General features: G+C 42.9%; 1 protein-coding gene across 2 annotated transcripts in view; it reads right to left on the bottom strand.

Moving 5' to 3' along the window:
- Positions 1-1035: 1035 nt before the first annotated feature.
- Positions 1036-27934, bottom strand: part of TREH (trehalase) — a 49767-nt gene continuing 22868 nt past the window's right edge. The window contains exons 4-15 of one of the 2 annotated variants that reach the window (XM_040325469.1): positions 26629-26716; positions 26429-26529; positions 26236-26328; positions 24657-24773; positions 24443-24565; positions 21218-21270; positions 20945-21136; positions 18454-18671; positions 13689-13800; positions 9641-9753; positions 7023-7076; positions 1036-1347 (exon numbers count right to left, since the gene is read on the bottom strand). In XM_040325469.1, coding sequence (XP_040181403.1) covers positions 1198-1347; positions 7023-7076; positions 9641-9753; positions 13689-13800; positions 18454-18671; positions 20945-21136; positions 21218-21270; positions 24443-24565; positions 24657-24773; positions 26236-26328; positions 26429-26529; positions 26629-26716 — 1414 coding nt within the window. In that variant the 3' untranslated portion in view covers positions 1036-1197. The remainder of the gene's footprint in view (positions 1348-7022; positions 7077-9640; positions 9754-13688; positions 13801-18453; positions 18672-20944; positions 21137-21217; positions 21271-24442; positions 24566-24656; positions 24774-26235; positions 26329-26428; positions 26530-26628; positions 26717-27934) is intronic. The other variant, XM_040325471.1, reaches the window with a different exon arrangement.

Raw genomic sequence — 27934 nt, 5'->3', positions numbered from 1 at the left:
TGAACTACCTACTAGAGCGCTCAACAGCGCTCTGGTAGTTCACTGACAACTACAAGCCGCCAGCTGCAAAGGCTCATGGCAGTTGTAGTTTTTCCTTTCACAGAACTGTGATGCGGCCGGGCAGGTAGAGTTCCGCGAGGTTCTTTTTTTTAAATCGCGACAGCGAGTTTGGGAAGAGGATTCCTGGCTTTCTGTCACTGGAGGCGGCAGATCGGGGAGAGGCTGCAGCAGTGGAAACATATTAAAGCGGGGGTTCACCCAAAAAACAAATTTTTAGCATTAGCTTGAGGCTTATTATGGGAAGCACAATCGGGTGTTTTTTTTTTAAATCAATGCAGTACCTACCTTTTTAGAGATAGATGTTCTTCGCGGCTTCCGGGTATGGACTGCGGGACTGGGCGTTCCTATTTGATTGACAAGCTTCCGACCGTCGCATACAGCGACTCACGAGTTGCCGAAAGTAGCCGAATGTCTGTGCGCAGACGCCGTATAGAGCCGCACCGACGTTCGGCTTCTTTCAGCAACGCGTGACGCACTGTATGCGACGGTCGGAAGCCTGTCAATCAAATAGAAACGCCCAGTACCGAAGATCATACCCGGAAGCCGCGAAGAACATCTATCTCTAAAAAGGTACTGTATTTATTGGCGTATAACACTCACTTTTTTACCCTGAAAATAGAGGGTAAACTGTGCCTGCGTGTTATACGCAGGGGGCTGTGGACATTTTTTTTTTACCTGAAACTTCCCTCTTAAAGTTAGGGTGCGTGTTATACGCCTGTGCGTGTTATACGCCGATAAATACGGTATGTACTGCATTGATTTAAAAAAAAAACACCCGATTGTGCTTCCCATAATAAGCCTCAAGCTAATGTTAAAAAAAAAATTCGGGTGAACCCCCGCTTTAAGTGATCCACCCTCGGGTGGAACATGTGACACGTTCCCAAAGGTGACCTTATCCTTTAATTAATGGAGATGCACGCTACACACTCTTCATTGAAATGCATAAGAAAAAAAATACAGCACGACACATGAAAATAGTATGCTAAAGATACATGCATTTCTATGTGCGGAGGAAAAAATGGACCTAAATTCCATTAAGCAGCTACATGGTTCACATTCATGAATATTTTAGGACATAATCATGTAAGAGTTTAACACATTAAGGAAAAGTATCTGGGGAAAGCAGCAACATAAGATTTATACCCATAAAGTAAGCATTATTATCGGTATTATTATTAACAGTAAAGTAGAAAATGATAATGAGGTCATGATGGCTGAACTAGTCAGACGGGATCTGTAGAGGTCCAAAAGCTGAAGGATGACTCCATTGCTCCATCCAAAGCCCAGCTGAGAAAGGAAATAAAAGACTGGTAAAATAATCTGAATTACATACTAATGCAGTGCAAACACTTGATTTTTAAAAGCAATATTAAATTTGCATGTATGTATTTGTTTGAAGTGGATGGTATTAGCTTCCTCACCATTACTAGAAGCACACAGGTAGAATTACAGTAATACATTTCAAGATACAGTGGGGAAAATGATTATTTGATCCCTTGCAGATTTTGTAAGTTTGCCCACTTACAAAGAAATTAAGGGTCTAATAATGTTTATCATAGGTGTATTTTAAATGATGGAGACAGAATATCAACCAAAAATCCAGAAAAAAAACTGATTATACAAATGTTATAAATGGAGTTGCAGTTCAATGAGTAAAATAAGTATTTGATCCCCAAGCAAAACATGACTTAGTACTTGGTGGAGAAACCCTTGTTGGCAAGCACAGAGGTAAGATGTTTCTTGTAGTTGGTGACCAGGTTTGCACACATCTCAGGAGGGATTTTGGTCCACTTTGGTCCACTTTTCTATACAGATGGCACACATATAGCCCCACTCTTCCTCTACAAGTGTGCAAAGTTTTCTGTCTGGGGGACCTACGGCCGGCACCCCTTCTATATACTCCCATGTTAAACGTAAGTCTAGTCATGGGCACAGTGAGGCATGGGCACAGTGAGACACAGTGAGACACAGTGAGGCATGGACACAGTGAGAAATGGGCACAGTGAGAAATGGGCACAGTGAGGCATGCACATGGACACTCTAGGCTTATACTCCAGTCAATAAGTTTTCCCATTTTTTTGTGGTAAAATTAGGTGCCTCGGCTTATATTCGGGTCGGCTTATACTCAAGTATATACGGTACTTATTTTACTCACTAGACTGCGACTCAATTTATAACATTTGTTTTATGTGTTTTTTTCTGGATTTTTTGGTTGATAATCTGTCTCTATCATTTAAAATACACCTATGATAACAATTATAGATCCTTCATTTCTTTTGTAAGTAGGCAAACTTTCAAATTCTGCAGGGGATCAAATAATAATTTCCCCCACTGCAGATGACCTCCCTTCTTCAGGCATGGTGCAATTACTATACTAAAGAATACCCAAGCTTTTTAAAGGTTAGCATTTATAACCTTGTAACATGTCACTGGCAAATGTTCACATTCAGCAGACAACTGGTGTATCATCTTGTATTTTGTAATATCCTTGCTACCAAACCTCTCCTTTTTCCCCACTCACTTTTGTTTGTTTGAAACAAACAAACAGTGTACATTAGTTGCTGTCACATGCATTACTCTATGCACACTATAAATTCAATAGTCGATAGTCCCTAGTCCACCTTGGGAGCGAGCAAGAGAGGGGGCTTTAATTCTACTTACAGATTGAGAACAAATGTAGCCACCCTCTAACCTCCTGGAATAGAATATATTTTTGTTTAACCACTTGACCACTGGGCACTTAAACCCCCTTAATAACCAGACCAATTTTCAGCTTTCGGTGCTCTCACATTTTGAATGACAATTACTGTACTCAGTCATACAACATTGTACCCAAATAAAATTTTTGTCCTTTTTTTCCCCACAAATGGAGCTTTCTTTTGGTGGTATTTAATCACTGTTGTTTTTTTTTATTTTTTGCGCTATAAAAGAAAAAAGACTGAAAATTCGGTAAAAAAATGAATTTTTCCTTGTTTCTGTTATGACATTTTGCAAATTTGTAATTTTTCTTCATAAATTTTGGCCAAAATGTATACTGCTACATATCTTTGGTAAAAATAAGTACAAATTGGTGAATATTATTTGGTCTTTGTGAAAGTTATAGCGTCCACAAGCTATGGTGCCAATATCTGAAAATTGTTCGGGGGTATTGCAGGGTATTGTGCGGGGGTATTGCAGAGTATTGTGCGGGGGTATTGCAGAGTATTGTGCGGGGGTATTGCAGAGTATTGTGCGGGGGTATTGCAGAGTATTGTGCGGGGGGTATTGCAGAGTATTATGCGGGGGGTATTGCAGAGTATTGCGCAGGGGGTATTGCAGAGTATTGCGCAGGGGGTATTGCAGAGTATTGCGCAGGGGGTATTGCAGAGTATTGCGCAGGGGGTATTGCAGAGTATTGCGCAGGGGGTATTGCAGGGATGGCTGGATCATTGCTGCTGACACCCGCGCTCTCCTCTCTCTGTACCGATCAGTACAGAGAGAGGAGGGAGGGACCAGCGTCATCAAATGACGCTGGTTTGTTTACATGTGTTCGCTCCGTCATTGGACAGAGCGATCACGTGGTAAACAGCAGCTATCAGCGGCTATTTACCACGATCCGTGATGCGCCGGGTCCGGCGGTCACGGACACTCCCGGGTGCGCGCCCCAGGGGGCTCGCGGGAGTGCGATTCTGGAAGGACGTCCATGGACGTCCTCCCAGAGTTAAGGAACCGCCTTGTAGACGTATATTGTCTATAAAGCGGTGATTAAGTGGTTAAACCAGAGTTTAGTGCCACTTTAAGTATTTGGTACTTTTCTTAAACAGGTAGAAAGGAAGAAGATAGTGGCACTTCCAGAAAGTAAAAACAGCTCCTTTTTTGTACAATCATGGGAACAAAAGACATTCCACACACACACACACTCTACCCTCAGCAGACGTGTTTCACACTCCTGTGCTTAATCCTTGCTAACTTTTGTTAAGCAGGCCATACATGGATAGAAATGTGGCCGGTTCAGCAGGGGCTGGCTGAATTTCAATCCGTGTATGGGCAGACTGGTTGTATGAGCTATAAATTGACTTGTGTATAACCAGTCTGTTGAGTTTTTCCTAAACAATCAGTGGTGCCGGCTGCAGCCGGAAGCAGTGATCATTGTATTCTGATGCTGGTGAAGTCTCCCCGCTGTCAGAATACAATAGCACAGCAAGATGTATTCCCCCATTCAAACATTCGAGTTTGAATGAACAAAATTAATCATGTATGACCAGTTTAACGACTTCCCGGGCCGCGTTATAGCCAAAAGATATCTACAGCGCAGTCGTCCAGTTCTGGAAGGGCATCTAAGAATGTGCTCTCTGAACCTCGCCTCCCACATGTCCCCTGGGGTGTGCATCCGGTGCACTCTGTGACCGCTGTGTACCTTCAAACACAGATGATCACAGTAAAGGGCCAATCACTGCAGCCCTTTACCATGTGATCAGCTGTGTCCAATCACAACTGATCGCATGTAAAAAGACTTGCCAGTTATCGGTAGTCCTTTCCTCCCACGCTGTGTCTGTGTGAGGAAAGAAGAGCCGTTAACCGGCATGTCAGTACATTGTTTACACTCATAATAAGGACGCTGACCATCAGTGCCCATCACTGCCATCTATTAGTGTCTCCTCATCAGTGCCACCTATCAGTGCAACCTCATCAGTGTCCAGCAGTGCAGCCTCATTGGCTCAAATCAGTGAAAAGAGGGGGGGTTCTGTCTTTTTTGTTTGTTTAGCAAAAACTAAAAAACCCAGTGGTGATTTAATACCACCAAAAGAAAGCTCTATCTGTCTAAAAATATCATATGGGTACAGTTTTGCATGACCACGCAATTTTCATTCAAATGCAACAGCACTGAAAGATGAAAATTGGCCTGGGCCGGAAGGGGGGTGAAAGTACCCAGTATTGAAGTGGTTAAAGCCAGACATAGTCAGTCCTAATCTTCGCCGGTCCAGCGGGTACTGTCTAGTGATTCAATTCCTAACCTTCTTCTCCTTTCCTCAGTGTCGATGGGCATGTTGTTCCTAAACATGTGCCTTTCCCCTCTGCTGACAAATATCCATTGCTACTTGTTTGTTCAACATGATGGCCTTTTAGGAATCCAGGCAGACACCTAAATATACGGCTGATATATAGTATATACGTGTGTGTGTCTAATTTTGCTTTGCCATTTTGAGAGTTACATATTGCGTTCACTATGCACAGCTACTTCTTGGTTCAGATTTACTGTTCCTGAATTGCTTCCTTAGTAACTGATATGCAGACTCGTTATTGTTACATAGTTACATAGGGGTAGATCCACATACAAATAGATCGGCGCAGCGTATGTGAGATACGCTACGCCGCTGTAACTTACATTAGGCCGGTTCGAATCCCCAAAGAATTTCCGCCGTAAGTTACGGCGGCGTAGTGTATCTCAAGCGGTGTAATTCAAATCGGCGATTAGGGGGCGTGTTTCATTTAAATGCGCCGAATGAACTGCGCATGCACCGTCGTGCATTACGCTAAATGACGTCGCATAGACATAGACGTGACTTACGTACATTCCGATTCACAGACGACTTACGCAAAAAAAATAAAAAAATTCAAATTAAACGCGGGAACGACGGCCATACTTAACATGGCAGGTCTAACTATACGCGACGAAATAGCAGCTTTAACTATACGCCGAAAAAAGCAGACTACAGACGCCGTAAAAAAATGCACCGGCCACTCGTACGTTCGTGGATCGTCGGAATTAGCTAATTTGCATACCCGACGCAGAAACAATGCGAACGCCACCCAGCGGACACCAAAGTATTGCATCTTAGATCCGAAGGCGTACGAAGACGTACACCTGTCGGATCTAACCCAGAAGCCGTCATATCTTGTTTTGAGGATTCAAAACAACGATACGATGCATGAAATTTGAAAGTACGCCGGCGTATCAGTAGATACACCGGCGTACTCGCTCTGTGGATCTGCCCCATAGTTAGTCAGGTTGAAAAAGACACAAGTCCATCCAGTTCAACCATAAAAAAGAAAAAAGAAATAAAATAAAAAATATTGTACAATCCCATTTACCCAATTCTATACCCACAGTTGATCCAGAGGAAGGCAACAAAAAAACAGCAGAGCATGATCCAATTTGCTACAGCAGGGGAAGAAAATTCCTTCCTGATCCCCCGAGAGGCAATTAGATTTTCCCCGGGTCAACTTTACCTATAAATGTTAGTACCCAGTTATGTGTTGTGTTGAAAGCAAGAAAACCCAGCACATAACCCCCAATTAATATCTGGATAATTATAACCCTGTGACCTGGGCTGCAAGTCCAAATATTAGAGATGGTTCATAGATTTTAAAGGGGTTGTAAAGGTAAAAAAAAAATTCCCTAAATAGCTTCCTTTACCTTAGTGCAGTCCTCCTTCACTTACCTCATCCTTCCATTTTACTTTTAAATGTGCTTATTTCTTCTGAGAAATCCTCACTTCCTGTTCTTCTGCCTGTAACTCCACACAGTAATGCAAGGCTTTCTCTCTGGTGTGGAGTGTCATGCTCGCCCCCTCCCTTGGACTACAGGAGAGTCAGGACGCTCTCTACGTTGCAGATAGAGAAAGGAGCTGTGTGTTAGTGGGCGTCCTGACTCTCCTTCTCGCCCCCTCCCCCCTCAGAGGAGGGGGCAAGCATGACACTCCACACCAGGAAGAAAGCCTTGCATTACTGTGTGGAGTTACAGACAGAAGAACAGGAAGTGAGGATTTCTCAGAAGAAATAAGGACATTTAAAAGCAAAATGGAAGGATGAGGTAAGTGAAGGAGGACTGCACCAAGGTAAAGGAAGCTATTTAGAGAAATTTTTTTTTACCTTTACAACCCCTTTAACAGTATAACAACAACTCACTTTGAAGAAAACATGAAAATCAAAGATGACTGGTGATATAAAGGTTTTTGTAGTTTCAAATATAAGGGTTTTACCTGTACTTCATATTCTCCCCCTCCACCTGGTTTACCATCACCTTCAACATCATACTGTTGGAAAAAAAAGTGTTAAAATATACAATCACCATATTTTGATGCATACGTTTGGTTTGGATTTTGACATTATTATATATAATTCAGGGAAATAATTAATGTTATTACAGGGTATTTGCTTATGTGAGATATGATTTCTGCTCCTTGTGCATACTGTATATAGTCTGTGTTTCTAAACTTTAATCCAATAATAAAGTTGGCCATAATTTAGCCACTTGCATACCTCCCAAATTGTATTCATTGTGTCAGAAAACTCATTTTTTACATTTGCTATAATGATTGGTTATAATACTCGTAGTCAGCAGCCCAGTGACCTGCCTATATCTGGGCAAGCAAGGATGTGAGGATCTGAAATGAAAATGCCAACTGGACTAGAACATGAGGTTCAAAAGAGAGAGACGGATGTAAGAGTAGCATACAAAAGAGAGCAGAAAAAGTCCAGTCTGAGTAACAAGGCACATGTCAAGAATTTCTGATAGGAGCCATTGTGCTGCCCCAATGGGGCATAGAATTTATATATATATTATTTCTCTGAACCATTTTTCTATGGACGTTATGTTTAGTTCACATGCTGCCATCTAGTGACCTTTTGTGGTAATGCACCAATTTTTCTGTGTAATGCTCCACTTTTTCTTCCTGTGATTGTATTTCCTCTGTCATGGTTGAAGCTAACAGGCCACATGTAACAGGGCACATGTATTCTGCATAGTAAGCTACAGACAATATCATCTTTTGACCGCATAATACCGCAATCTATTTATCTGTTGTATCCTGTCATCTGCTGTAACTTGATGTTTTGGATTAAACACCTCTGTGGATGGAAACGGTATTGGTGAGTTCAAGCTATCTGATGAGGATTGTCCTCAGTGATTATATCTGCTTATACAGGCCAGGCATAGAGGTCTCACAAGGGATAATCGCTTCACAACAATCAGAGTCAGAATAGCCATAGAAGAGAAGAAAAGAAAGCTGGGGACAGGTAAGAATAATTGGATTACAGATAATCACTTAATAGAATTATGCCATTCTCTTAAACCACAGTCACCAGTATTAGCATAATGTCTTCAGACAAGTCAAACCCACAACCATAGAAAACACTTATACAAAATAACTTCATGCATGAAATGAAAAAACTCTAATGATGTTAAGAACCGGAATGTATAAGTAAAAAAAAAAAATGATCAAATGTTAGCTTTCCAAAAAAAAAATGTCTGCCCTGAAAGAATGGATTGCTAACAAGGAAGTAAAATACTAGAAATGCATTTTAACATGGGAAAACAGGGAATTATGAAGGGACTAGACTAATAATGAAATGTTTTAAAAATCTTAATGTTTATAAAAACCTATACTAAGAATACTAAGCATATTCTTTCTATAGCTGGCCACACACTTATCAATCTGATTATATATAACAGGATTCAGGTAGACTTGCAACGGCGTATCAGTAGATACGCCGTCGTAAGTCCGAATGAGCGCCGTCGTATCTTTGCGCGCATTCTTAAACTGAGATACGCTTCACTGTTGCTAAGATACGACCGACGTATGTCTCCTACGCCATCGTATCTTAGCTGCATATTTACTCTGGCCGCTAGGGGCTTGTACGTGGATTTACGCGTTGAATATGTAAATGAGCAAGATACGCCAATTCACGAACATACGTATGCCCGTCGCAGTAAGCTACGCTGTTTACGTAAGACATACGCCGGCGTAAAGATAAAACACCTCTATAGGTGGCTCAGCCCATGCAAGGTATGGACGACGGAACAGCCGTCGTATTTTACGTCGTTTGCGTAAGCGTATGTGAATGGGGCTGGGCGTAGGTTACGTTCACGTCGAAAGCAATGAGTATTTGCGACGTGATTCTGAGCATGCGCGCGAATGCGTACCAACGGCCCACATTTACATGGGGTTGCGGTTACTTTACATGTAGCACGCCCACTACCTGCCTATTTCGAATTAGGCGGGGGTTAAGCCGGGCCATTTTCGCTACGCCGACGTAACTTAGGGAGCAAGTGCTTTGTAAATACTGGCCTTGCCTCTCTATTTTACGTCGGCGTAGCGCAATTGAACTGCGCTACGCACGCTTAAACATACGCCCCACAACGTGAATCTGGCTAATAGTCTCTCTTATGGAAGGCAATTTTTAAATTTGAGTTTAAAATATTCAACCAAAGAATATCGGGCTGTACAAAAGAGCATTACAAAAGATTAAGGCAAACTTTTGACAGACTTTGGCCAGTGAGCACTGATAAGTTGCAGCAGATCGATCGGTTAATTGACGGTATACATGTTTTTGAAATGATTGACATTTCGCAATCATCACCACCGTAGTGGTAAGAATAACATAACAAAATACTTTCAGGAAAATTTTACTTCACATCTAAATTGAATGGATTATATAATTACTCTCCTTCACTTTATATTTGTTTACAAATCTAACAATGACTGTACAAGCAGATCATAATACCTATGGCCAGCTTTAGAAACCCATCCTGTTCTTTTTACCCCAATTTTGTATAAACATTTTCAGAGAACCCAGTTTTCTTAAACTACACACTTACCTTTTCAAACATGGCATTGTACTCCTTGAATACTCTAAAATTGGATGTGACCCACTTTTGGGCTAGTTTGAAGGCCATTTCCTGTGCTTTGGGAGACTGTGTCTTTTCCAGCCCTACCGGAAACAAAACATATTTTTAGTGCACTGCAGAGAATGGATGAGTAATACATTGCTGGGTTTGAAAATTGATTGATGAACCTGAAAATTCATTGCTGGCCAAAGGAGCTTCAGAGGTGCTGCAGTCATGGATGTATTTTCTACTTTAGCTTCCAAGAGCCATTTCCATGTTCAGAAAGCTGTTGGGAGGAAGGTGGTACTACGTGGGGGAGATTTTTTTTTCCTTTTTTCCCTTTCCCCTTCCTTCTTTCATTTGGAAAATATGCTAAAATCTAGGGGTAGGAATGAGGGGGGTGGAAGGTATAGGATATACTCACTGGCCCAGATTCTCAAAGGGCTTACGACGGCGCAACGTCATGTACGCCGTCGTAAATCCTAATCTGGGCCGTCGTATCTATGCGACTGATTCTTAGAATCAGTTATGCATAGATATCCATTAGATCTGACAGGCGTAAGGCTCTTACACCGTCGGATCTTAAATGCAATTTTTTTTTTGTCCGCTAGGTGTCGCCTCCGTCGTTTTCCCCGTCAAGTATGCAGATTAGCTAGATACGCGAATTCCCAAACGTACGCGCGGCCGACTCAGTAAAGTTACGACGTTTACGTTAGGTTTTTCCGGCGTAAAGTTGCCCCTGCTATATGAGGGGCAACCAATATTAAGTATGGCCGTCGTTCCCGCGTCGAAATTTATAAATTTAGGTCGTTTGCGTAAGTCGTCCGTGAATGGGGCTGGACGCCATTTACGTTCACGTCGAAACCAATGACGTCCTTGCGACGTCATTTGGAGCAATGCACCCTGGGATATTTTATGGACGCCGCATGCGCAGTAAGTTCGGCGCGGGAACGCGCTTAATTTAAATGCTACACGCCCCCTACCCACCTAATTTGAATTAGGCGGGCTTGCGCTGGGTGATTTACGCTACGCCGCCGCAACTTTACAGGCAAGTTCTTTGTGAATAAAGCACTTACCTGAAAAACTTGCGGCGGCTTAACGTAAATGAGATGCGTTACGCCCGCCCTAAGTTACGCCGTTCTACGAGAATCTGGGCCACTGTGCGTGTCTGGGTCACACTGCACAGTTTCTAAAGCTAAAAAAATACATTAAGTATCCATGATAGCTTTATCATTGCACTCACCACAGTTTTCCAAGTAAAGTATGCAGTATATAAAGCCAGTAATAGAATTTGGAAGTGTTAAAATCTCTGTCTGTTTTTTATTGCTGGAAAGAAGAAGAAAGGTGTGGGGTGCTGGCTTTCCTAAAGTTCTCCTAGAGTTCTCATTCATGTCTTAAGCAATGTAGAGGGAATGAGTATCCTTAGGCAGAGCTCCCAGGAATGGTAGCCAAAGGTCTATGAATTAATAGAATAAGAGGGTTTTTGTTGGAAAATTATTAGGAGCGCTTTATATGCCAGTTAAGCATTTAGAGTGATCATATTTTGTTCAATATTACCAAGCCCAGGTGAAGTGGGGCCCTTTTAATCCCCGAAATGCATTGGATTTACAGGGAGTGCAGAATTATTAGGCAAATGAGTATTTTGACCACATCATCCTCTTTATGCATGTTGTCTTACTCCAAGCTGTATAGGCTCGAAAGCCTACTACCAATTAAGCATATTAGGTGATGTGCATCTCTGTAATGAGAAGGTGTGTGGTCTAATGACATCAACACCCTATATCAGGTGTGCATAATTATTAGGCAACTTCCTTTCCTTTGGCAAAATGGGTCAAAAGAAGGACTTGACAGGCTCAGAAAAGTCAAAAATAGTGAGATATCTTGCAGAGGGATGCAGCACTCTTAAAATTGCAAAGCTTCTGAAGCGTGATCATCGAACAATCAAGCGTTTCATTAAAAATAGTCAACAGGGTCGCAAGAAGCGTGTGGAAAAACCAAAGCGCAAAATAACTGCCCATGAACTGAGAAAAGTCAAGCGTGCAGCTGCCAAGATGCCACTTGCCACCAGTTTGGCCATATTTCAGAGCTGCAACATCACTGGAGTGCCCAAAAGCACAAGGTGTGCAATACTCAGAGACATGGCCAAGGTAAGAAAGGCTGAAAGACGACCAACACTGAACAAGACACACAAGCTGAAACGTCAAGACTGGGCCTAGAAATATCTCAAGACTGATTTTTCTAAGGTTTTATGGACTGATGAAATGAAAGTGAGTCTTGATGGGCCAGATGGATGGGCCCGTGGCTGGATTGGTAAAGGGCAGAGAGCTCCAGTCCGACTCAGACGCCAGCAAGGTGGAGGTGGAGTACTGGTTTGGGCTGGTATCATCAAAGATGAGCTTGTGGGGCCTTTTCGGGTTGAGGATGGAGTCAAGCTCAACTCCCAGTCCTACTGCCAGTTTCTGGAAGACACCTTCTTCAAGCAGTGGTACAGGAAGAAGTCTGCACCCTTCAAGAAAAACATGATTTTCATGCAGGACAATGCTCCATCACACGCGTCCAAGTACTCCACAGCGTGGCTGGCAAGAAAGGGTATAAAAGAAGAAAAACTAATGACATGGCCTCCTTGTTCACCTGATCTGAACCCCATTGAGAACCTGTGGTCCATCATCAAATGTGAGATTTACAAGGAGGGAAAACAGTACACCTCTCTGAACAGTGTCTGGGAGGCTGTGGTTGCTGCTGCACGCAATGTTGATGGTGAACAGATCAAAACACTGACAGAATCCATGGATGGCAGGCTTTTGAGTGTCCTTACAAAGAAAGGTGGCTATATTGGTCACTGATTTGTTTTTGTTTTGTTTTTGAATGTCAGAAATGTATATTTGTGAATGTTGAGATGTTATATTGGTTTCACTGTTAAAAATAAATAATTGAAATGGGTATATATTTTTTTTTTGTTAAGTTGCCTAATAATTTTGCACAGTAATAGTCACCTGCACACACAGATATCCCCCTAAAATAGCTAAAACTAAAAACAAACTAAAAACTACTTCCAAAAATATTCAGCTTTGATATTAATGAGTTTTTTGGGTTCATTGAGAGCATGGTTGTTGTTCAATAATAAAATTAATCCTCAAAAATACAACTTGCCTAATAATTCTGCACTCCCTGTATATGATATAAAACTCTGAATAAAAATGAATCTGAACTTAATACCATCTGTTTTTGGTGCCTTCCGTCATGCACACCTAGTCACTACTCTAATGTTTTGTGCTGTCTATGACTCTCTGTATGTGGTAGTGTGTGGGCTATGTAGCATTTACAAGCACAGTGCATAAGGGGCAAAGGATTCAGTGTGACCGATGTCAGGCGGCCCTCATCAACCAAGACCATGGCTCAAAAATAAGGTAGCAGGCCTATTAAAGTTGCAATACCCCCATCTCCCTCCATTTTTGGTCAGTGTCTGGACTTGCCTCTGATCTGTTTAATGGGCAGCACAGTGGCTATGTGGTTAGCACTTCTGCCTAGCAGCACTGGGGTCATCAGTTTGAATCCCAACTATGGAACTACCTGCCTGGAATTTGCATGTTCTCCCTGTAGCTGTGTGGATTTCCTCTGGGTACTCTGATTTCCTCCCACATTCCAAAGACATGCTGGTAGGTTTTGGCTCCTGTCTAAATAGGCCCTAGTATGAATGTGAGTAAGGGGCCTTAGATTGTAATCTCCTTGAGGGTGAATGTACAGCATATGTGTAAAGCCTTGCGTAAATTGACGACGTTATATAACTACCTGTAATAATAATGAAGGGAAGAGAAGTTGCCATTGTGTATTTGATGTACTTGAAAGATATGGCAGGCTCTTTTGTGAATTTCATATTTTTTTGGGTGGTAAAACAGGAACTGTGTTACATCAATTCAATGATGTAGACAACGGTGCTATTCAATGGAACGCACATGAGCAGTAGGAACGCAGTAAGAGCAAAAGTAACTCAAACAGATCAGCAGTGGAGCAAGTGTTACATTTCATATTTCACCCTTACCTTCAATTACCATGTGTTGTAAAGGTGCCCAGCCATTAGGGAAATCCCACTGCTGTCCAGAGTTTTTCATAGAAGTTGGAAGACCATTTTTGTAGGTCAATGCTTCACTTTTCTGAAACAAAAAGCAGGAAATTTTTTATCTGCATTGCAAAGATTTTGTAAATCCAAAGAGTTTAATGTATTTCCTATCTATATGTAGAGAAATAGTACTTTTGCTTAATTGATTTTTGTATTTTTGTGATTCGGTAAGAAGCAGTGGACTGCAGTCAGCTTATCTGCATCTTATTAGAAGTGATTTCCAAGAGTGTATTGTCGCTTCCACTTGCTGTTTGAGCTTGTTCCAGCAGGCTGTGCTAGAGAGCTTATATTTTATGCTATAAATGTTTAATGGCCCAGCCAATCAGCAGGCTTGGAGGGCCTGATGATGTATGCTGGGGGAATTGTCTAATATTTGGGACACTCTCTTCTGTCTCTTCTCTCATTGGTTTTTACCTTGTGAGGATGTCACTTGCTCTGTCTCTCTATTCAAGCCTTTGTGTCTGGAAAGAAGCAGAATCTCACCTCCGAGGAGGTAATCCTGAAGATACCAGCTGCTGGAGGATTAAGAAGTGGTGGCCTAGAGGAAAAATGCTGACTATCCCCTGCATGTGGTGTGGAGAATGACCAGTTGAGTGGGAAGTATACACAGGAACATTTTACCTTCTGTCCTGCCTTAGAACAGAGGGCTTAATGCACACTTGGCATTTTTACAGCTGCCGTTTTGGGCGTCAGGCGTTTTTTTTCTACAGCCAGTTAACCCCCCAGCATGTTATCCTATATGTCCATGCTCACATAGGCTTTTATCAGAGTTTTTTTAGCAGGGACATTTTTAGGCTGGAAAAAACCCATTAACTACTGCGTTTGAAGTTTTTCAGCTGTAAAAAGGCTATAACGCTGTTAAATGTGGTAAAACGTGGCTATCCAGCATATAGGCGCTTTTTTGAGCCTCGAGATTTTGTGGGAGTATAGTTCTGCTAATAAACGTTAAAAAACGCAAAGGTGGCAAAACGCTAATACGCTAATGCAAAAATCTGGCAAATCTTGCGTTTTTAGCACATAATTCTACAACTAACGCTACTGGCGTCTTTATAATGCCAAGTGTGCATGAGGCTTAAGCCCTGTACACACGGGCAAGAATCTCGTCAGGAAAAAAACTTTGTTTTTCCAGACGAGATTCTTGGCAAGAATCTCTTGCCGCCCGAGTGTACAGACTTTCCTTTCAAAAGAACCGCGGTTCTCTTGAAAGGCAAGAACGCGGTGACGTCATCGCGTACGACGAGCATGCGCTCGTCACATTCGATGCCGTCGCCGCCATCTTGCTGCACCCTACCTATGCCTAGGAAGCTACCGTGCATGCGTAAAGTCATTTCAAGCATGCATGGGTCTCCACGGCGACCAGGTAAGTATATACACTCTCGGGTTTCTCGGCAGGAAGAAAACTGCAGAGAATCTTACGACGAGAAAATATAGAACATGTTCTCTATTTTTCTCGTCTAGATTCTGGGCAGTTTTCTTGTCGAGAAACCTGAAAGCCTCGTACACACGCTCAGTATTCTCGGCAAAAAAGCTCTGCCAGCAGTTTTCTTGCTGGTTCTTGCCGAGTAAACCGAGCGTGTGTATGAGGCCTCGTACACACGACTGAGGAACTCGTCGTAAATGAAACATTGTTTTCCTCGACGAGTTCCTTGTTAGGCTTGTCGAGAAACTTGACAAGCTTTCTTTGCGTACACACTGTCAGGACAAAATCTCGTCATTCTCAATCGCGGTGACGTAAAACACATACGACTGCACTATAAAGGGGAAGTTTGATTCCACTGGTGCCACAATACTGAGCATGTGCGGGTTTATAAGCATACACACGAACGTGTTTCTCGTCGAAAACCAGCCCGACAAGGAAATTGAGACCCTGGACAAGGAAAAAGAGAACTTGTTCTCTTTTTTTCTCATCGAGTTCCACAACAGTTTTCTCGATGAAAAACATACACACGACCGTTTTCCTCAGCAAAAAAGCTCTGCCTCCAAGTTTCTTGATGGATTCTGTCGAGGAAAACGGTCGTGTGTACGAGGCCTGAGGCTTTAAAGATTGAGAAACCACTAGAATTTCAGTTGCCAGGAAGCCAAAGAAGAAGCTATAGAAGGTATAAAGAGATATTTTGTTTGAAGGGATTAGAGACTAGTCTGGTGTTTCAGACCCAGGGGCGGACTGACCATTGGGACTCCCGGGCACTGCCCGAGGGCCCCATGCCTCTAGGGGGCCCCATCAGGGTTGCCGGGCTCAATAAAACCAGGGACAGTATGTCAAAATCTGTGTTTTTTTACATCTGTCCCTGATATGTCTAAAACCGGCATGCTTTTGATGTTAAAATTCTGAGATTTTAGCTGCCCCACCTCTGCACTGCCTCCTGGCGTGGTGGCCATCTGTAAGCCTGGGGCCCCCATAATCTTCTATTGCCCGGGGGCCCCATGAGTTGTCAGCCCACCTCTGTTCAGACCATTCATGTTTTGAGGATATCCTGATTCACCCCTTACACCGTATCCTAAAGCTGTTCTTGTTCTGAGTTCACTAAAGTAACTAAAGTAACCATCCTTTTTACACCCTGAGAAAAGAACCATCCCTGGGATTAAATGTGCCTTGGATCTTATTACAATGTACTGAAAGTAGGAATGCTCACGACATTCGCAATTCACTGGTCATCTTGACATCAATATTTGTTGACAAAAAATATCAAAAGCAATACATATGTATCTATTTTTGACACCTGAATTAATAAAGTATAGGAAGTTGTTCTACGACACAGCATGACAGAGGCAATTCAAAGTGAGAGAAACACAAACAAACATTCTTAATATTTGGACTATATGGTATAAAACATTTGTCTGTGTGCAGAAAGTAGGCCATACGTAGACCATATGTGATTGCACCGTTTGCTATAAATCAGGCCATATGTTGCATAAACACACCAATTTCTCTCTGAAGCTCTGCTGTGTGCCCGACTCCTCCCAGGATAATACCCCAGTGGTCACTGACTTTCTCTGACAGTGGATGTGACTAGGAGTTACTAGTTTAACCTCTTTTTTTTCCCTCACCACGTGATTATTACAGTGCAATGCTGAAAAATTTAGTTTCCCAATTGAAGTGAAGCAATTGTGCAAAGACAGATTCAACCCTTTCTGCCTACCCGTTACAAGCATAGTTCAACCAGGAAAGGAGCACATAGGACTATGGGGAGTGATTTTTTGTCAATATTTCTCGACAGGCACTAAACTACATAAGTATGTTTTTGCAGTGCCCACAGTTAAGCTTTAAAGTAAATGGGCAGAATGACCCAAAAGAACTGCCAGTGCTGGACCAAGCAGGAAGTTGGGAATAGCTCTATAGTGCGTAGAGGGTAGGGTTGGTACTATTTTTTCTTTTTTATATAGTAAGGAGGACCAAAAAAATATCCTGGAGTTCTACTTTAATTGTCCATTCCCCATTGACTGTGAAATTGCAATTTGGATAAATAAATTAAGTTTGGGGGGGTCTATAACAAATACAGAATGTTAATTTCAACAAACTAAATAAAAAATAATAATAAAACCACATAACATGCTGGACCACATGTATAGACTCACACACTCGAGCACGGTTGATACGAGGATGCAAGAGAACAGTTATAAGGTGCTCACCAGATGGTATAGGGTACCAACCAGACTCACTCAGATGTACCCCTCTCTTTCTGATGCATGCTGGCGAGAGTGTGGCCAAAGGGGCACCTTCCTGCATATTTGGTGGGAGTGCCCCAAGCTGCGCCCCTACTGGCAGGATGTCCACGCTCAGGTCAAGTTGATCCTGGACGTGGAGCTACTGCATTCTCCGCTAGAGTCCCTGCTCCACTTCCCTACTGTTCCAGTCAGTCAGTATCGCAAATCTGCGCTGCCTCATCTGCTCAATGCGGCCAGACGGCTGATTCCGATACATTGGAAGACGCCTCGGATACCGACCCTCTCTGAGTGGGTGGCTATAGTGAACAAAATTATGGAGGCTGATAAGTGGATGGCGCAGTGCAAAGATAAATATGATAAATTCTACTCGATATGGGCGACTTGGATACACTATGTGGGGCCGGAAGAGCTGCCTGTGCCTGGGCCCCCCCAGGGGGTGATTTCCTCTGGTAGGGGGCCCGGTATTAGAGAGAGGAGTACCCTTGGAGGTCCTGATGGAGACATGGACTGTTAGAGCCATGATGGAGACACTACAGTTTCACTAGTTTTCTGATGCACGTGTAGCAGATGCTTCCCCATCCCCCCCCCCCCCCACATCCCCTTCCTTTGTCTGTAAGACCCCTTTCTGTTTCCCCTCTCCCTGTTCCCCCACTGCATGTGGGTCCGACGTTCAAGGGCCTGTTCTGCTTGTTTTGGTTGGTGGAGGGTTTGCCTTCTGCTGGGGTGTGCTTGGGTGGTGCAGGCAGGGTGGTCCAATATGGAATAGGCTTATAATATGTCCTGTATATGCTGCTTATTATTACCCCGGATGCACCTCCAGGTACGGGCACGCCCTAGGGGTATAATTTGCCACTATGTTTCACTTGAATGCCCGAGATAGGACCGTAATGACATGCAGTGTGACTGTTGTATTCAATTTATCGGGCCATGTTGGCCGACTGTACGTACGTCTGTTTTTCCTCTGAAAAAACTCTTTTGAAAAATAAAGATTATATAAAAAAGAAAAAAACACATAACATACCTCCAAATAGGAAACCAGTTTGTCAACAATTGTTGTGTCTTCATAGCATGAAGCCCAAAGTGGAGACAAGTTGCTGGGATAAAAGTTTGTATTCCTTTTCTGATGTTCTGTATTGTAGTCCAACCACACTCCTAGATCTGGGTCCCACAGCACATCCTGCACAGCTTTGAGCCGCTGCTTTAGGGCCTCTGAAAACCTGGAGACCATTTCTGGCTCACCTTGAGACCAAGTAACAGAACATAGAAAAAATGTCAAAATAACAGTCCAAGGCAAACAGATTACTTTAACCAAAGGCTAGAAATATTCAGAAAATGTGCATAATATAGCAGACAGAATGCACACCTCTGTTCTCCATGAACACTTGCTATCACCTTTCTTGAAAGACAGAACCTGTCTTGTTAGGACCAGAGCAGAAGTGAGCATAGCACTTGTGACTAGGGATGAGCAAATCTGCCTGGGTTTGATTCATAGGCCTAATTTTTTTTTAAATAAATACAAATCTGAACTTTTCCCTGAACCCCCCTAAAGGCAATGGGGGTTTGGGGGGGGGGGAATCTTGATATTCATATAAATTTTTTTAGTGGGGCTAGTCAACAATCTGTTGTATAGCAGGAAGAGTGCCGTTGTATTTGGCTTTGAGGGCTACATTGAAGATACACAAATCCAGCTCAGAGAAACCACACCTGATGAGGCAGGGGTGGCTAGGCTTGTGATCTGCAGCCAGGTGTGCAGTACTCCACTCTTAGCCCTGGCGTTCAGGCAGCCAAGCAGGAGCCCAAGAGAATCAAGCTTCCACAGAAGACCTAACAACTGCAGGGATAACTTCCTTCAACCACCTGCCTATGGCACCAACCCTGGGACTCCTCCAGTCTACCTCACTTGTGGCGCCTGTTCGCCTGTGTACCCAGACCTACCCTAAACTTTGAGAGATGCTGTTGCAGAGGCTAAGCACAAGTAGCTGTTAATGTAGTGCATAGCTCCCAACTGTCCCTGATTTCGAGGGACTGTCCCTGATTTGGAGCAATGTCCCTCATTCCCATCTTAAAAAGTTGGGAGGATATGGTAGTGTACTGTTTACTAAAATAGTCACTCTCTAGTATCTGTGGCAACAGATCTTATAGGGACTGTATAGCATTGCCACCTAGTGTCCTTTCTGAGTGTCAACACACTGTTCTAATGAGCCCCTGTTTTTATAGCTTTATAATCACTTGCACACCCTTTTGCCATTTTGAGCCTGTTTGCAATGTTAATCCTACTCTACACCTGTTTAGTAAAGTTCAAGTTAATACCCTTTGTCTGATCATTCAACCAATTCCTCTCCCTGTCATAAGACCATTTTGGGGAAAAGAACAAATGTTCTACGTCCAGTTTGTACAGCCCAACCACTGCAGTCCTACAGAACCTGCTAATACCCTACCAATTCCCAGGGCTGCTGATAGGAGGGGACCACCAGTCCTTCTGTAGGGGGCCTGGGACCCGTCACTTACCAGGGGGTCTGGGGTCGGCAGCTTCAGACTTCATGTAGGTTGTCACTGTGTACAGTCATTCAGTGTACATACTGTCATATACTGTTCCCTGCCAGAGTCCCGGGTATTTATATTCCCTGCTGGGCTGAGGGCGGCCCCGGGGGCTCCATCTATTCACCTCTAAAGCCAGGAGACTTTAGATTGCGGCGGCCTCTGGTGGCTTTCTTTTCATTTTCGACTTACACACACTTTCCTGTGATGTAAGGAGGTCAACCGGATCTGTAAGTTCCCGCTGCTGACCTGCACACTGTCTGACTCCTGACTACAGGGGGTCGGTAGGGAGCCTTCCCCACCAGGAGAACACAGCAATTACTGCTAGCGGCTATAATAATTGATGGCGGAATCTCTCCTGCAGTAAAGATACGCCGTTTCCGTAAGAGTTACGCTGCGTAAAGATAAAGCTGCCCCCTAGCTGGCCTAGTCAATGTTAAGTATGGCCGTCGTTCCAGCGTCGAAATTTGAAAAATTTACGTTGTTTGAGTAAGTCGTCCGTAAATGGGGCTGGACGTCATTTACGTTCACGTCGAAACCAATACGTCCTTGCGGCGTACTTTGGAGCAATGCACACTGGGATATGTACACGGACGGCGCATGCGCCGTTCAGAAAAAACGTCAATCACGTCGGGTCACCAATCATTTACATAAAACACGCCCCCCCATCCTCATTTGAATTAGGCGCGCTTAGGCCGGCCACATTTACGCTACGCCGCCGTAACTTAGGAGGCAAGTGCTTTGTGAATACAGCACTTGCCTATCTAACTTACGGTGGCGTAGCGTATATGCCATACGCTACGCCTGCCTAACGTTGCGCCCGGCTACCTGAATCTAGCTATATATATTTAAGAAATCTGTACATTTTTATTTATCATTATAAACCACTTTTTATTCATCATTATAAACCAGTAGCCTGATCTCTATTAGTGAAAACGTTGAGTAAATATATTGGACTGTTTCTAATATCTCACCTAGATCTGTGTAGAATTTGACCAGTGTTCTCTCCACACGACACAAGATGGCATTCAAGTCCACAGGAACAACAGAGCTGGTTTTTGTGTCCAGCAAAGTATCTGTGGAACCATAGAACCAGCGGGTAGAAAAGTCCCAACCAGACTCCGCAGCAGCTGTAATGTCCGAATACAACAACTGTTTTGCTTCTACATATATAAAAGGAAATGATGTTAGTATACAGGGCTTTTCTGACATGACAATAATAGGAAAAAGACAAAATTCTTTCATACCTGTTGTTGTAAGGTTTTCAGCAAGCTCAAAATCTTTAGAATAAGACTCGGGCCTGTAGATATCAGAATTTTCTTTTTAATATTACAGATTTATACCTGAATGTTCTGCTACTACTGTAAAAACAATGTTTCTGTTCAAGATGGTAATACAAATAGACTTCTACGGATGTACAAGAAACTAAAAATAATCAGACATTAGTCATACAGTTCTCTGCCAGTTTTGCATAATGGTTTTCCTTACGGTGGTCTCATGGGTATAATAAGGGGGGGCAGGAACGCGAACACCTGCTGTGGGGCACTTTGGTCCCTGAACTTCTATAGTTCCATTGTGCACAGTGGAGTAGCCATCAAGTCTCAGCTATTAGCCACTGTAGGATATTTTATAATATATACGTTGGATATACTATATACAGTATGTAGGCAGCTGCTAGTGACAGGACAGCCTAGTTGCCGGTAAGCGCAAGTGGTTGAGTAATCATATGTGTTCATACTGCAGTTGAATTGTTATGTTTTTGTATGTATTTATGTTTAACACTACACCTCTATAGTGTCTCCAACACCATTTTGGAGGTGCCCGGTGTCCTGATAGGACACACGAGATCTCGCGAGATCTCGGCGGCCATTTTTGAGGTTGTTTTCCTTTATCGGAAAACCCTGGCACGTGGGAGGGAGTTCCCGGGTGTTAGCAGAGTGAGACAGAGACCCTGCTGTAAGTGATAGTTCAGGGGTCCTACGGAGTCCTGTAGTGTTAACCCTGTTCGCCTGAAAGACTCTCAACTTCGACCGGACAATCCGGTGTCCCACTGCGGTTGCGGGAATTGCGCAACAGTATCTGTACTTCATGTTTGTGTTTCCAGGCCTGAAGAGGAACCATCCACTGTACGATTGTATTGACTGTTATTACTACCGCCCACGGTAATAAACGTTGCTTTGTTCAGAGAACTTTACGTGTGTCTCCCTCTGTAAATATATATATATATAATATATATATATATATATATATATATATATATATATATATATATATATATCCTATAGTCACCACCTAGTGCTGGCTCCTTGCATACTGTTTAGCCGCACCTCAGGAGCCACGCAACACCTAATTTCTTTATGAGTATACTTTGGATCTGTTGCTCTATGAATATGCTACCCTCTCTGGCCCCCATTTCCAACCTATCTTGCTCCCTGTTACTATATACTTCTGCCTGACCCTTGTCTACTTGATTTCCCTTCTTCCCTGTTTATACATAGATTGTTAGGTAGTTTGTTTTCTATTTTTCATGTGTATTAACTGGGTTGTGTATAGGTTGTTGCATGAATGTTTTATGTCATATATGTTCTTGCGTCCATAATAAATTGTATTTCCTAACTTTGAGTTAAGAGGTTTGAGTCTGGTTTCTGTGTAGCTCCTGTACAACTATAGGATACCAGCATGAAGAATCCTGACCTGTCCTGAAGTTAAACAGTTAATAATATTTTTTGAAGGATGCTCCAATAATTAGCTCTCCTTTGAGAATGCTAGTTCCTATGCTGTCATTCTGATACAGTACTTTGACTTCAATGCTTTCACTGACCCAAAACAAGTATAGAGAAAACCTGACCTGATTAAAATAGCACAGATGTTCAGGACAGCTTAAATCCTCACTTTAGGCAGCATTCTTTGGTGGTTCACTTGATGCTCATTTAATATAGTTAACCATGAATATTGGCTCTAGATTACAGGGGTCAAACACAAGGCCCACGGGCTGGATCCGGCCCTCCAGGCCATTTCATGTGGCCCTCGCACCTCTCCTGCAGCTACAGGAGAGCTCCAGCCCTCCTCTGGTCCTACTTCAGATCCCTACTTTCTGCTTTCAGGCAATGCATCCAGCTTCTTCCCAGCAGCAGCATAAGAAAAGGGGGTGCACTGTGATGTTAGGGAAAGTAGGGGACTCAACTTCTGATGTTGGGGTGGCTCTTGACATCTAATGTAAGGGGAGGGCATGCACTGGACATCTAATCCTACAGATGCAACCGGCCCTTTTGAAGACAATCATAATGCTGATGCAGCCCACAATGAAATTGAGTTTGACACCCCTGCTCTAGATGGATGCTTGCATAGCAATGTAGAAGTGATTTGATGGCTTTACATCCACTAAAATAACTTCTACTAGAAAATGTACAGCTGGCAGTAAGAACGTAAACAAATTCCAGCTGTTTTAGCAGCTCAGGGGTTGTTTGCATGCTAGTACTTTCATAATAGCTATGGTGGCAGCAGCATAAGTGTTACATGGTTTACCCTCACTTCAGGAGCGGACAGACCATTCGGGCACTCGGGCACTGCCTGAGGGCCCCATGCCACTAGGGGGCTCCATCAGGGTTGCCAGCCTCGGTAAAACCAGTGACAGTATGTAAAAATCTGTGTTTTTAAAAAAAATCACAAGATTATAGCTGCCCCGCCTCTCCAGTACTTTTTCAGTGCGTGTATGTGTATTCTGTGTGTATGTATACTGTGTGTGTATACTGTGTATGTATACTGTATGTGTGTGTATACTGTGTGGCCCCATAATCTCCTATTGCCCGGGGGCCCCATAATCTCCTATTGCCCAGGAGCCCCATAATCTCCTATTTCCCCTGGGCCCCATGAGTTGTCAGTCCGCCCTGCCTCACTTCCTTCTCTGATAACAACTCTAACATTTTCGATTTCTCTTCATTTTCTCACCATGACAAAAAGGGAGGGCAAAAGAGGGCAAAGACAACAATAAAAAACTCGACTTTCTACTTTACCAAACAGACAGATTTGGCACTCTTTTGGGGGGGGGGGGTACCTGGTTTTGAAGAGCACCCACTCCAACTTCTGGCTCAGAGCGCCACAACGATCCGAGCCGGAAGTTTGACCCCTTCCCCTGTAGTCTTCTGGGACACATCACAGGTCTCAGAAGACTATGGGACCATTCACAAGGTGCAGCACAGCTTGTGGATGCTGGACGTGAAGCTGCAAGGCTTTACTTTCTGTTTCCTTAGTAGAGATGCCGGTACCTGCACCCGGAGCCAATCAGCTGAGGAATCAGCTTGGGTGATGACATCCCTGGATCCCTGGACAGGTAATTGTCCTTATAGTAAAAGTTAACATCTACAGTATTTGTAGCTGCTGACCTTTATTTATTTTTGTTGGGGGGGGGGGGGACCTGGAGCTCCTCTACAAGCTGTTAAGTAAGTCTACCATTACAATGAGAATCTTCTCACCTTGGCTCCCCTACTGGTACATAGTATCGATTTAGCGTGTAATTGTTTCCATTGAGTGACACCGATATACTCCGGTTATTCATCCAGAAGTCATACTCTTTCAACAAGGTTGGGATGGATTCCCTTTGTGATAGAAAGATTGTCAGAATTTAGGTTTCTATTCTCAACTTCCACTAGGATAAGTCATACAAGTAGTATTCTATCAACAATGTACCTGAGAAAGGTGAGGTTCTTTTGGCTTTCCATGTAGCTTTCCATCATTAAAGTAAGGAATGGTGGTTGGCTTCTGCGAATGTAATATATTCTCCCTCCATTAGGGATCATTCCGTATCTGTAATTAAAAGTAATACCTTTGAAACCGCTCTCTACACACATACAGGGCTAGATTCAGAAAGAATTTACGCCGGCCTATTGATACGCCGCGTAAATTCAAAGCTGTGCCGGCGTATCTTCTTTCTGTATTCAGAAAGCAAGATACGCCGAAATTAGGCTAAGATCCAACTGGCGTAAGTCTCTTACATCGTCGTATCTTAGGGTGCATATTTACGCTGGCCGCTAGGTGGCGCTTCCGTCGATTTTAGCGTAGAATATGTAAATGAGCTGGATACGCCGATTCAGAAACGTACGTGCGCCCGGCGGATTTTTTTACGTCGTTTGCGTAAGGCTTTTTCCGGCGTAACATTACTCCTGCTATATGAGGCATAGTCAATGTTAAGTATGGACGTCGTTCCCGCGTAGAATTTTAAAATTTTGACATCGTTTGCGTAAGTCATTCGTGAATAGGGCTTTGCGTAAATTACGTTCACGTCGAAAGCATTGACTATTTGCGACGTGATTAGGAGCATGCACACTGGGATACGTTCACGGATGGCGCATGCGCCGTTCGTTAGAGACGTCATTTACGTGGGTCATGTTTTATTTACATAAAACACGCCCACCTCTTCCTTAATTTGAATTTGGCGCACTTACACCGACAGATTTACGCTACGCCGCCGTAACTTAGGGCGCTGGTTCTTTGTAAATACAGCCCCAGCCTCACTAAGTTACGGTGGCGTAGCGTATCTCAGATACGCTACGCCCGCACAAACTTACGGCGGGCTTTCTGAATCTAGCCCACAGTATATTTCCCTTTCTGCTCTCCTTATATTTGCTTCTTATTTTGCCACTAAACCCAGTTTCATTTCCCCTCACTCAATCTTGGTTTTTCGGTGACGGAATTAAAGCGGAGTTCCGGCCACAATTTTTAAATATAAATACCCCTGTAATACACAAGCTTATTGTATTCTAGTAAAGTTGGCCTGTAAACTAAGGTCCATTTTGTTAGATTGTTACAGCATTTAGAGACTTTATAAAATAGAAATTGACTGGGGCCATCTTAAGTGTGGGCATCATGAAGCCAGACTGTATGACTTCCTGGATTTCAGCCTTGCAAATCTCGCACATGCTCAGTGCTGCACAAGCAGTGTCAGATCAGGTTTCAGCACCTGTGCTGTCCAAGTCACATGATTCTTTGAGACTGGGGAGTGCACAGACTCCTGGAAAGTTACACCCACTACATTCCCAGGAGTCTGTGCGGTGTAGGTTAGGAAGCATTAAGCACCTAGGTGCAGGAAGTGGGAAGATTAACTATTCTGCCTAGCAACAACACTTTGAAGGCATCTAAAAAAAAAAATAATTTCGTAAAGGATTAATGACATTTTTTTAAAACTACCGATGTAATGTTATATTTATGGGTGGAACTCCACTTTAATACATGGATCTATCTTTGGATTGATAGATTTGGCCCAACTCACCGTTGTACCATATAAAGGAAATTTTCTATCATTCCTCTGGCTGTCTGGGTCATTTCAGAGAGAATAAGTCCATTAATCACCCAATACGAATCCCTAAAGCAAAATAAATAGCATAAATCTTAGATTACAAGCTCTTCAATTTGCATGTGATTATCAGATTTATTAAAGATGAGCTGCTTATTTTTTTACTCACCAGTAGTAAAATTCTCGGAATCTACCTCCAGGTACTATCAGTGGATTTGGAACATAGATTAGCGAATATCGATCTGGTTGGGTTTTTACTTCTTCTTTGATCTATAACATAATGAGGTTTAATTCTTCTATGCCAAATATCTTCAAATAATGTTTACAGTCGCTGTTAAATACATCTTTAAATGTACTGTTTATTCTTACCTTTCTACCCAATGACTTCCAAAGGGAAGTAAGATTTTGGGCCCACTTGCGAAATTCAGCATCAACAATACCAGATAAGAATTTGGGGCTGTTAAAAATATTCGCATTAGGAAAAGAAAGCATTTCCAGTGAATACATACAGTATTTTGAGTTATTATTGAAAGTTTATTTTACAATATTCACTTTTTGGTGGCTGGTTGTAAATCGGACATGTGCAGCTAAAATTCTTACTATAGGAGCGTAGAGATAATGGAAAATTGTTATCAAATATTTACAATAATTTTCCTGTCCTTGCTACCTCCATGGCAGCATGTGAATGGTAGACTCTGCACTCACTCCTACCCCATAGGACCCAACTATCCTAAATTTTGAGACTGATACAGTCCACATGTTCCATAACTAACCTACTCAAAAAAAACGGGAGGGATCCAATGATGCCATGAAATTACCCAGGAAAGGAATGTCTTTTGCTCGATTTTACCATAGGGAAACCATAGGGAAACTGCAATGTCTCTTTAGGGGTTCTTGAAATACAAGTGCTGCGTTGCAAGGAACTCTGCAGAACCCTCCACTTTATGGCATCTTGACTACCTTACAAATGAAGGTACACGTTTGAAACCAAAACCAGTATATAGAAAGTGGGTTGATTGGCCTTGAGAAGGCTCTAAAACTGGCTGACCGGTTCTGGAAGAAAAACTGCAAGTTGCTAGATTAAATGATCCCTGCACAGGTTGCAAACACACTCTTTTAGGGTATCTTGACCACTTGATTAATGAGTGTAAAATCCTGTTGGCCATCATCCTCTTCACCCTTGGCTGTTTGAACAAAACAGGATTCATACAGGGCTTTGCTAAATAACAGTTAAGCCTCGTACACACGATCAGTCCATCCGATGAGAGCGGTCTGAAGGACCGTTGTCATAGGTTAACCGATGAAACTGACTGATGGTCCGTCGCGCATACACACCATCAGTTAAAAAAACGATAGTGTCAGAACGCGGTGACGTAAAACACAACGACATGCTGAAAAAAACGAAGTTCAATGCTTCCAAGCATGCGTCGACTTGATTCTGAGCATACGCGGGTTTTTAACCGATGCTTTTGCATACTAACGATCGGTTTTGACCTATCAGTTAGGCGTCCATCGGTTAAATTTTAACCGAAGGTTAAATAACCTATGGGGCCCACACACGATCGGTTTTGACCAATGAAAACAGTCCTTCAGACCATTGTCCTCTGGCTATCCTATCTTGTGTACGAGGCCTTAGTCAGTTTTCCATATGCCTGAAAGAAAAAAGAAAAACTGA

The sequence above is a fragment of the Rana temporaria genome, chromosome 10 (assembly GCF_905171775.1).
Source record: "Rana temporaria chromosome 10, aRanTem1.1, whole genome shotgun sequence".
Lineage (NCBI taxonomy): Eukaryota > Metazoa > Chordata > Amphibia > Anura > Ranidae > Rana > Rana temporaria.
Note: the sequence above shows the minus strand (reverse complement) of the source record. Positions and strands in the feature narration are given on the sequence as shown.